Source organism: Cryptotermes secundus, unplaced genomic scaffold (genome assembly GCF_002891405.2).
Source record: "Cryptotermes secundus unplaced genomic scaffold, Csec_1.0 scaffold2142, whole genome shotgun sequence".
Classification (NCBI taxonomy): domain Eukaryota; kingdom Metazoa; phylum Arthropoda; class Insecta; order Blattodea; family Kalotermitidae; genus Cryptotermes; species Cryptotermes secundus.
In genome coordinates, this window is record NW_019731253.1 from 157,844 (window position 1) to 170,231 (window position 12,388).

General features: G+C 42.0%; 1 protein-coding gene and 1 long non-coding RNA gene across 2 annotated transcripts in view; both read right to left on the reverse strand.

The window, feature by feature from the left end:
• The window catches only part of LOC117282491, a 221,377-nt gene that overhangs the window by 19,470 nt on the left and 189,519 nt on the right, over positions 1–12,388 (reverse strand). The window lies entirely within an intron of this gene.
• On the reverse strand, positions 195–1,247 carry LOC111866665 (testis-specific serine/threonine-protein kinase 2). Its single transcript, XM_023855838.2, has one exon. The coding sequence runs from the start codon at positions 1,097–1,099 to the stop codon at positions 248–250; it is 852 nt and encodes a 283-aa protein (XP_023711606.2). The 5' UTR covers positions 1,100–1,247; the 3' UTR covers positions 195–247.

The following is a 12,388-nucleotide window of genomic DNA, read 5'->3' on the forward strand; positions in this document are numbered from 1 at the left end:
CGTACTGCGGCCACTTCTGGCCTATTGTACCAGCCCCAGATGATAGGTGAGGGTGATTGTGGAGCAACTAGTGGAATGAAGATTGGCAGGGGAAATCGAAGTACTTGGAGAAAACCTACCCCCGCGCCACTTTGTCCACCACAAATCACACTTGACCAGACCCGGGATCGAACACGGGCCGCCGCGGTGGGAAGCCAGCGACTAACCGCTTGAGCTACGGCGCGTACGAAATGTATTGGTCGGCCTTTTAAGGAGCTAGATTAATCTTATTGCTGGAAGTGACCCACTCATTCTCCAGTGCCCTGTCTATAGTAGGACGTAAAGTAACATCAGGTTCTAAAATTTGCTTCAAAATGGACTTAGCAGCCATTGATGTCGGGACCCGGAATTTCAGTTTCCTTGACATCTGGGCCTTTCGTAATCTGTATAAGTTTGACACGTCGAAGGGCATAGAAACATTCAACATGAAGAATAAGATGATGCCCAAAGACCAAACATCTGCCATTTTAGGATTATAAGGAGTACCTCTAATAATTTCAGGTGCCGCATAACCTAAGGAGCCACAATACGTTTTACTGAACACTGGGTGACCATCAGAATCGACACAAAACCGCGCAAAACCGAAGTCAGCTAATTTAGCGTTGAAGTGTTTAGAAAGTACAATGTTGTCGGATTTCAGATCTCTGTGGGCAATATTCTTTCCATGGAGGTACTGTACACCACTTGCCATCTGTCGGAACCAGATTCTAGCCTGTTGTTCTGGAACTTTTCCTTTCGCCCGAATGAAATCTGAAAGATTTCCCATCTCAGCGAAAGACATGAAAATAAATATCCTGGGCCCATGTCGGAGTATGCTATGTACGTGGATTATGTTAGGATTTTCGATTTTGGTCAGAATATGGAGCTCCCTTTGGAGAAACTTTTTCGAAGGACAGTTCGTTGGACTGTCTTCAATGAATATTTTGCACGCAAGACGGGCCTTCTTCCTAGAGGATTTGTCAGTATAGTCTGCTATATGTACCTTTCCGAAAGCACCGTTGCCAATTTCCTTGCCAATCAAGTAGCGTCTTTGGTCTATGGTGTTCTCTTGAGCACACATTCTCTGGGCGAGACAGTAAATTTATTTGATTACACACTTGCAGTGTTGGGGTACTGGTCCAACGTAAACCAGGCTACGCATAGGAACCGGTAGATAATTTAATTTATCGGATTCCTATTACTTCTAATTACAGATAATTACCACTTGTGTAATTCTTAGCTGCGCTCAGATACCAACAGAATATTTAAAGTCTTGCTGTATTTTAAAATACTCTGGGTTTAAGCTGAATAACTTAGCATATTATAGCATAACGTAGATTCATGTCGGACTGATTAGAAGACACCGTCTCAAACAATTTATTTTCTGTTGTGTGCGTATTTGTTGCTCTGGAAACGTATTTTATTAAGCTGTTGCGTAGCAGTGGATGCTTCGGCGATGATTTTCTGACTCCAAAATTTGGTTATTAGGCGAAATTTTACAATATAATAAAAATGATTGGGAACCTTAGTTCCTAGGATTAACGTTGTAAAGGCCGTTTCAGAATCTGTAAAATTAAGAAAGTTGTTATATATATGTAACACGTATTGCTAGGCAGTGGCTCGGAAATCAAATTTCCTAGGTAACGCAATCACTCTACTGTTGAAGGGCGTGATCTGCGTGTGGTTCGACGAGACCTTGCCTCAGTGAGAGAATTGACGAATAGATTGAGTACAGAATACGTCTCGAATCTGAGACAGTAAAATATGGCCGCGAGTCCCACGGGACCCGGATTCGAGGATGACTGCACTGGCGAGGGCCACCAGTAATTATAAACGACAGAACCGTTCTCTCCTCAGAGAAAGCGCCCCACATCAACAAACCGGCAACTGTCCAACAGAAAAAATATTGTCGGTCGTAACATAAGACTCGACTCGGCTTGACTCGACTGAGTATAAAATACAACAGAAGATGGAAGACAAACAGAAGTCAGAAGTGTGTAGTTACAGTAACCTTTAGAGTGTTATCATTGTTCATATTGTGACATGTTGCGCAACGGAGAACCCCCCCCCCCTTAACAATCTCTACGGCGTCTTCAGTAACAAAAACACATTACAATATGTAGTTACGAAGTGTTACAGTTAGAGTAAGATTGTTTTACAACTAATTGTAGTTCCGCCTGTGAATATCCAATAAATCGATTAATCTAATCCGGAACCCAATAAATACTTGTCGCGTCGACAGGATACATGACTAAACAGAGGAACTGAATAGCCGTATTTGTTACAAACAAATGGTCATAACTCCTAAACGGCAAGCGATGAACCAAAACGGACTGCATTTTTGAGATCACATTTATTAACGTATTTCACTCGCAGTATGTCCAGATCCATCGACGTGCTTCGCTGTGCAAATTTCCTTGGTAACGAGGTTAACAATAGAACTTCTGTAACTTAGCAGCGAAGGTACCAATAATTACAAATTGTTACGGTTTCCGTTGGGGAAAATTGTTACATATTCTGTTACTAATGGTTTCAATCCATTTGCACCCTCGTATAATAACCTTTACAGCGTTAATAATATAATGTGGTAATATCAGTGTGTACGTGTGAACCAAGTCGTGATGACTTATGGAATGTTGGAGGTACAGCTCCACTTATAATCAAATTCTGCCCTACGTGGAAGCGAGTTTATATTTTCATGCCTCCTTCCGCTTTACCCCAGGAAAGTAGTATTGCGTGCAGAGCCGTTACTATACAACGACCACGAGATGAGCAAGTAAACCAGAGCAGTTTCTAGGCAATAGCTCTGCAAGCACGTTCCCGCAGCAACATACACGAATGCAACAATTGTACAGCAACAGATGAAAGGAGTTTTCTATGTTGTCCATGCCGAAATATTATAACCGGGACAGTTTGGGGCAATTAATAAGTTGCAAGAATGCTCTGTTGAAAGTCCGGCTGTGAAGAGAAGACTTCATTTGTGATATTTGTAGTGTGTATCTCAGTGGGAATGTTATATATTTCCTGTGTTAAAATCCTGTGGCAGGAAACGGCTAGTGCAGACTGTAATAGGCTGAGAACACTAGTCTGTGTGTGTCGGTGATCTGTATAGTGTAGTCACGAGTCGTTAGTCTAGAGGTGGTCAATAAATCTTGCCACCAATTCAAACCCCGTCTATAATCACACACCCAAAATGTGACAACAGGTACCGCTCATTTCGATGGGAGGAGCATGTGCCCCAGAGCCTGTGTTGGCGCTGTGTAGAAGAGAAAATATGTAGTCTACTATAGAAACTTTACTAGTATTACAGCAGAAAGTGAATTCATGTAACTACAGAAACTACGCATGACCTCGGCATCACACTCTCCTCTTAGTGGCATTTTGATCACTGATGAGTGGCTTTGGAATTGCAGCTCGTCCACAAATACCCTGCTTGTGGAGTTCCCTTCGTACTGTTTTGGTGCTGACAGGGTTTGTGAGCGTGACATTCAGTTCAGCAGTCACTTTTGCAGTTGTACTCTTCTTATTTTTCGTCATAATCCTACGCAGTGTTCGTCTGTCTCGATCACTCAACACACATTTCCGTCCGCGCTCGTGTTTATCGGATGCGGTTTTTTCAGTCCTCCTGTATGTGGTCATCATCTTGGATACTGTGCCTCGCGAAACACCAAAAACCTCGGCTACCTTGGTTACGGAAGCACCCACCATACGGGTCCCAACAATTTGCCCGCGTTCGAATTCTGTTCGCTCTGACACGATGCAGTTAAAAACTGCACAGAACACAGTCTCGACAACAGATGAAGCTTGCAACGTATTGGGCATATACAACAGCGTCACCTACAAACGTCGCTAAAATAAACACTTTAATTCAAGCATGCATTTCACAATGTGTTTCCTTATTTTTGTCCATCCCTGTACTATTACAGCAGAAAATAAATTCATGTAACTACAGAAAATTTACTAGTATTACAGCAGAAAGTAAATTCATGTAACTATAGAAACGGCACTAATGACAGTTGATAACCGAAAGAAAATTCATGTAACTAGAGAAACGTTACTAGTATTAGAGCAGAAAGTACATTTAAATAAGTAGAGAAATGAAACTAATAACAGATATACCAGAAAGTAAATTCAAATAAATATAGAAACAGTGTAAACAATAATTATAGTAACTATTTTGTGTTACGTTAAAGGAAGTTAAGTAACAAATTTGTCAAAATGATATAAATACATCTCAAATTTATCCTCATGAATAGATTGAAATAAAAATTATTCTGTCTCTAAGCAAAATACTTCCCATTCAGCAATGCACTGAAACGCCGAATTACAGACATCACTGCACAAACATATTGAGTCATTTCATGTTCTTCTGAAAAACCGGCGTTTAAATAATTAACCTTCTTTTCCACATGAGCACAGAAGTTTGGCAAAAATGTTTACTACTTTTTTAAGCTCCTAGACTGGGTGAAGTTAAATGTTTACAAGTGAAAATTTCCCTAAGAAAATAGAAAGATCTCCAGTCAGTCTCTTTGAAGCTGTAAATGGAAAATGTCAACTGAACTTCAAGGAAGTCATTTACTGACACTTATTGAAATAAATAACAACTCGCAAGGTAAATGAATGAACAGTGCGATCGCAGAAGAATCTCTTGAACTAAGTCATTATTCCATTCTCAGATTCTGAATAAGACAGTTGTCTCTTTCTACAGAGACGGCAGACTTATCATGAATACAAGGTGAATACATGTCGAATTTCCAGTCACACAGAGCCACCCCAGTAGTTACATGACAGTAACGCACACTATCCTTTGAGGCATGGCATCATGTAATCTGTTTAATATTGTGACGTGTTATTTTACGTCCATCGCTGCGCAACGGCTACAATGAGAACACATACTTCCGCGACAACGAATGCATGGAAAATACTGAGTTCCCACAGCGACAAATGGAATACCAACAGACCCTTGCGAGAGTAAATATCTTGGCCATTTTCCTCAGTCCCTCCAGGCAAATGCCGTAGTGGCACTTCGAATACGATGAACGCTTCCTTCCGAATCCTCTCCGATTCATAGTCATCAGTCATCCAGACCCTGTCTAGTCTCGATACCGAAATATATTTCTCTCGTTCAATGCCTTCACAGTGTTTCTTTATACAGAATATCCGAGGAGGAAAGGTCAGTATTCTGGAAGGTCACTGTTCAGGTCCAAGTCACATTGCGACTGACGGTCATTGTGTCGGTCATTCTAAGTACAAGGGAAAGCTAATAAGTAAGTTACAAATGGATATAGAACTTAAACATTTAAGACTACTGATTTGAAAAATGCTTTTATTTCTCAACATAATCTCCCTGTACACTGAGGCACTTGTCCCATCTTTTCACAAGCCCCTGAAAACCAGCAGCATGAAATTCTTTGGACTGCTTTCGGAACCAGACGATCACTTCATCGTCGGGAAGATGTTCAGCCGAAAAATGATGTTTAAGAGGGCCGAACAAATGGAAGCCGCTTGGAGAAAGGTCGGGGCTATACGGAGAATGCTCGAGGACTTCCCGCTTGAAATTTCGCAGGGTCTCATTTGTCTTGTTGGCAGTATGGGGACGCGCGTTGTCATGCAAGAGCAACACGCCTTTGGTGAGGAGTCCTGGTCTCTTCCTTTGAATGGCCTTACGAAGTTTCCTGAGGATGTTACAGTAGGAGTCGGCATTTAGAGTTTGTCCTTGAGACTGGAATGCTGTGAACAGTATGGCTTCGTGATCACAGGAGGCTTTGAGCATCACATCTGAAGGATGGTGTCACCAGGACGCATGATGTTTCCACCGAATTGACGCAAGCTTTGTCTGGGGGCTGGTAATGGTGAACCCAAGATTCATCACCTGTGACAATTCGGGTTCACTCAGCCTCGTGATGATAATTGAAGAGTTATTTGAAGGAAATAGAGGCTCCGGTCTAGAAAACCGAAATTAACGGCCATAGGGATTCGTTGCGCTGACCACGCGACACCCTCTGTCCGCTAAAGTTGGCACTAACTTCGTCGACAAGCGGCAGTCGCTCGGTCGGTATAATTCGCTTGCGGACTAAAATCACGGAGTTTTAGAGTGACAATTCGGATTAGTATATCGTGTCTATCGTAGTAGCGATAGAGATGCTGTAATGCCAGACCCATTCTTTGAATTTTGTGTTGTGGGGTCAGCATGCGTGGCACCCATCCTCCACAGACTTTGTGAAAACCTAACCTGTCATGCATTATGAGGTAGGCCATGCCGTGTGGACAACCAATAGCAGTGGCTATATTGTCTGTAGTTACCCTTTAATCTTCAAACCGTTGCATATTCGCCTCTGTGGCAATCTCCGTTTGCCGGCCGACGCGGTGTTCGTCTTCGATTCGTGTCCGCCTTTCAGAGAACTTCTGCACCCAATTGTAAACAGCCTGACATAACGGGAACTACTCACCGTAGATGGGAAGCATTTCTTTATGAATATTTTTGATTCCATATTTTTGCCCACAAAAATCGCACAACGGAGCGCTGCTCGAGGGTTGTACACTCACTCAGAGGCGCCGCTATCTTGCAACTGCTCTTTCGCTTTTGTAAACATCGACTGTCTCGTGTCGAATGTAATCAATTGCCACTGGACTAATGCCATCTAGTGGCGATAACCTCAAGTGCCTCATTCAAACATGTAGTACCCCACATATATTTGTAACTTAATTATTGACCAACATACATGTATATAATGTATGAATTAATGAATGTATAAGGGGTGGGCCCTCTCGGCCCTTGCTCCGCGACCTACAATGATTTATTGTGTTTCCCCTTTTGATTATCCCACCGCCAACCCTGCACTTTGAATGAAGCGTAGAATTTTGTACGTGGGGGCATCGAAATAGTCACTTGGTTCCATAAAGCATTGACCCAAGTGACGTAATCTTAAATAAGCTAAGGCCCCACATTCACACAGGATATGTGTGGCCCTGCCAATTCTCATTGTCATCATCCGGGGCTGGTACAATACACCAAAATAGTGGCCGATGTAACAAAATATACGATAGTGTCGCAGACGAGATCTGAACCATCACTTCTCCAACACAAGAGAGAAGCGTTAGTTCTTCAGTACTTGGATAACGGTTAAGGACATCGAAGTACGTGTATCTGTGCCTTCAGGGTTTTTTTTTTTTTGTGGGGAGGCCAACTTCAGGAAGTGAGCCGGCCAGAGGGCCTGATCTGTGACTTTTGATTAAGAAGAAATTTATAACTGACCACCTTTGCCGAAAACTGCCTGCTGTCGGCACATAATAAGCCTGGTTCTAAGTCTTTCCTTAGAACTATTGCAATCTAATGCGTATTTCTGAACGAACCGCTGTCCCACAGTTGTTGGTTGGAATGTTACCAGACAACATGTACGTACACCAGTCTTTGTATAGATACTGAAAAGAGGAAATGTTTTCTCTCTGAAGGGAAAATGAACACAGTTTCAGGAATGAAAGACGGTCTCTGCGCATGATCAGTGCTACAGCTTACACAACACAGAGCGTATACAAGAATATCCTCGCGTTACTAGCTGCCAGTATATAACATCCGTGTGATTTCCTCCACTACCTTGCATTATCCGCTCAGCGCAGTTGGCATACGGAGACGTATGCTATGCCAGAGATGCTTGTTGCTCATCCTGCTTCTGTATGAGGCCTGCACACACATCGACAGGTTTAGGTTCCGTTCAAGGAGAGCCTATCACCAGTATCGACACTGTGGTCGTACAAACTTATGTGCTGGGAATGGCACTAACGTCTTTCAATGTGTCTTTAGCGGATGTAGTTGCAGACAAATCTTCTTAAAGTAATTCGACATTTAATGGATTGTTTGGGGCGTAGCATAGTTGGTTGAGGCACTATTATACAAGCCAGAAGGTCGCGGGATCGAATCCCGGTGAGGTGGATTGTAAAAAATGTTGGAAACTCGACATCTCACAACCCTCTGCTGCCTGTTACAGGGATACCTTTACTTACTTTTACTATATATTGTTTATGTACTTATATTAAAACGAATGCTATGTGGATTACGCGAATTTTTTTAATGTATTATAAGTCATGACTACACTTAACCACATTCTCAGCAGCTCAGGCTAGGTATAGTGCAGAATGGTAGGCTGGGTAGTAAACGATAAATTAGATATATAGTAGAAGGAAGAGGTCGTGACATATTTAAAGGCATTTCCTGGTGTTTCACTAGAGGAACTTGGGAAAACTTGAACAATCCTCAAATCGGGAAGGTTTGTGTCCCCCCAAGATTTGAACCAGGCACCTCCATTACAAAATTCTGAAGTATTATAGCTGAAACAAGATTATTTTTCAAAATATTTTCGTTTACCTTGCAACTTTAATTAGAGATTAAAAATGTATATGTAGATTTGGTATGAACCCGAGCGGTCCTTCCAACTTTTTGTGTCAATTTGCGATGCCGTGGCGACTGTTACATAGCGCCAGATTTGGTTTAGGTTATAACATTCCGTTATTTCGTGAGCTCTTACAGCGCAATGCCACGGATTAAAGGCGTTAACTTGAACAGTAGATGCAGAGAAAATTTTCTTTTCTGAACATTCGAAGTCTAATCATTTGAAAACGTGGAGTTCATATTTTGTATAGTCTAGTTCTTATATTTGCCGATCCCAGAGGCTACGCGGTCTAAGGCATGAACCGTCTTCGCCCACTCGGAACACTGGGATCGTGGGTTCGAATCCAAATCGAGGCATTGATGTCTGTGCGCTTTTATTCTGTTTGATTGTTGTGTGAAGGTAGCTGCCTTACGACGGGCTGATTCCTCGTCCAAGGGTCCCGCCGACTATGCAAAATATTAAGAAATTTAAAAAAGGGGCCAAGGTCCGCAAGGCTCTAGAGCCATAGATAGATAGATAGATTTTTTATTGCTACAGGGATGGGACTAAGTCCCTTGTACTGCGGAAACTTCTGGCCTATTGTACCAGCCCCAGATGATAGGTGAGGGTAATTGTGGAGTAATTGGTGGAATGAAGTTTGGCAGGGGAAACCGAAGTACTCGGAGAAAACCTACCCCAGTGCTACTTTGTCCACCACAAATCCCACTTTACCAGACCAGAATTGAACCCGGGCTGCCACAGTGAGAAGCCAGCGACTAACCGCTTGAGCTATGGCGCGTAGATAGATAGATAGATAGATAGATAGATAGATAGATAGATAGATAGATAGATAGATAGACAGACCTTATAATTCCTTCAGTAGGAATATTTTCTAAATCTGTTATTGCAAAACATGGCGACATTTATCGACTGATCCTATTAATGACTGATAACAGTGCTGTCAGCAAGTCAACCGGACTGACATCTTTGCTGATTTGCCAGGAGATGCGCAGCAGATTGCCTGCAGTGCAGGTTGAGATGACGCAGATGTGTCTCATTACGCTAAGGGACGGGGCCTTGTCTCCTTGTAGATGGATTAGCGGCAACAGGCGCGTTTCTCGAAGGTGACACACACAATTTCAGCTTAATACATCACTGCGCCATTTTCTGATGCGAGCAACACTGTCAGAAGTCGCAGCCGTAAGCGTGGCGTGCGAGTTTCGTGGAGGGATGGTGAATTACCCTTCTTGCCCCCCCCCCCAAAAGCTCACTAAAATGTAAGACAAAAGAGCGAAGCGTATGGAGCCGTCCGCAATCGCGTGTAGTAGAAATGCGTTCTGGCGACTCCCTCTAGAATATCGCCTTAGTTGCTATGTAACTGCCCATTTCGTGATTTCTGAAGAGTTTCCGCAAAGAGGCGGCGAGAAGTTGCAAGTTGTGCCTTAGCTCAGGCGGTTAGATGCCGGCGTCTCATACCGGAGGCCTCATTTCAATCCCAGAGCCATAAATTGAAGTTCTGAATTAAGCAAAGAGGCCCCGACACAAGTTCTTCAAGAGAATTCCAAACTTCCATTCAATCCTCGTTCCATAAAATTACACAATCAATTACAGGCATAACCAACGGTGAGATACGCGGCAGACTCGGCCAGCAAGCAACATCTCACTTTCGGCTTCACCTCTGACATCGGACAGTTTCGTGATTGGATTTAGGGAGAAGAGTGAGATATCAGTGAGATACAAGGTTCTCACGGTAATGACGATGAAGAAACAACTTTTTGGAGCCACGTGTCTCCCAAACCACAGGCTTACGCTTTCGTACTCCATAAGAGAGTAATCAGCAATGTCACCCCCCGTGAGAACCTCATATCTCAACAAAGTCTGGAATAGAAGGAGACAGTGTTCTTTGTTGTTAATCTGAGGAGTGAGACAGAATATTCATCCCAAACATTGGTGCCTCTGTACGATTGACATCTCAGAAGGCAGTAAGTATGTTGAAATAATAATTTGTGATTACTTCTCCTACCGCAAATACGCAAGCCAAGCAGAAATCACGATTTCAGTTCTTAGATCGCAAGCACAGATTTATAAGAAACTGGTTTTCGGCCATCCACGGCACCAGATTTCGCATAATAATTTTCTAGACAGGTTATCTCTATCAAAGAAAAAAGCGAATGGAAATTTCTTGAAATCGTAAAGTTTTTAATGAACTTATTATGTGTAAATATGTGACAAAATTTGTAATTTTGTAATCTTATTATGAGGACATTTATCTTGATGTTTTAGTTAGCAATATTGGAAAGAAAGGAATGTCTTGCAGAGTGAACCAAACGTCACATACAGGAAATATAAGTAACCCACTCGTGTGCCTTTGATACTATGCATACTCGTACATCCGAACTATCAATTCAGCTTGGACATTCCTCTCATATAGACTCTTATTATAACAGTAGAAGTCAGAAAACTACAACTCCTTCCATTATAGATAACGTGTGAAAATTGTATTCTTATGTTAGTGCCACTCAGAGAACTGACTTCATAGTGATAAATTCTATTCTGATAGTACTATGATTTTAACAACAATAGTCAGGAAATAGTTCACGGACATAGGTGAAAGCCTCATATGTGAAATTTCTTAATATTTATCTTAACACTCGCAGATGGTTTATGCTGTGCTTTGCGTATATCTCCTGTGTTATTGCTGCTGCCCGGGGATAGGAACTAGCTCTGTCGATTGGGTGAAACGGAGTAGGTTCCGCCTGAAGACGGAGGCAGAATCCAGTCTCCGAAACGTTGTGAAGACTTAGTCAAGAATTTGAGGACACATGGAGCCATGGGTTACGTGCCGGTAACGACATGAGCAGAATGGTACATACTTCGGAGCCGTAACCTAGTAACGTCGGACAAAGACAAACACTCTTATAAGAGGTCAGTAAATCCAGTTACCAACCCAAACCTTGTGTCTGGTCCATACAGACTTCATAGTAGTCTGTGTTTACGACGAATCTAATCTGTACTCTTTTAAACATTTTCCTGTGGATGAATTTCGCTTCTCAGTAGTGAGGTGCATTCATTTTTGAGAAATATCGTCCCGATATATCAGCACGTTTGCTTTAATCAATAATAAACACAATGCATTATTAGATTCTAAATGGTTCTGATGATAGTGGATGACACACAGAATTACTGGTTTCTGTACTTTTTCCATTGTCCGGAATTCTAGGTAATAGAGGACACTCTAGGTAATAGAGGATACGACGTTTCAGTAACTGGATCTGTTTCCGTCTTCAGGTGAGAAAGGAAGACACCTACTCAGGTGGGCCCCTTAGAAAGAGCTGATCTCAATCACAATCACAATTGCCCAGTGATTAAGATTAGCTCTTTCTAGATGATTGATCCAGTGATTGAGATTAGCTCTTTCTAGATGATTGATCCAGTGATTGAGATTAGCTCTTTCTAGATGATTGATCCAGTGATTGAGATTAGCTCTTTCTAGATGATTGATCCAGTGATTGAGATTAGCTCTTTCTAGATGATTGATCCAGTGATTGAGATTAGCTCTTTCTAGATGATTGATCCAGTGATTGAGATTAGCTCTTTCTAGATGATTGATCCAGTGATTGAGATTAGCTCTTTCTAGATGATTGATCCAGTGATTGAGATTAGCTCTTTCTAGATGATTGATCCAGTGATTGAGATTAGCTCTTTCTAGATGATTGATCCAGTGATTGAGATTAGCTCTTTCTAGATGATTGATCCAGTGATTGAGATTAGCTCTTTCTAGATGATTGATCCAGTGATTGAGATTAGCTCTTTCTAGATGATTGATCCAGTGATTGAGATTAGCTCTTTCTAGATGATTGATCCAGTGATTGAGATTAGCTCTTTCTAGATGATTGATCCAGTGATTGAGATTAGCTCTTTCTAGATGATTGATCCAGTGATTGAGATTAGCTCTTTCTAGATGATTGATCCAGTGATTGAGATTAGCTCTTTCTATATGATTG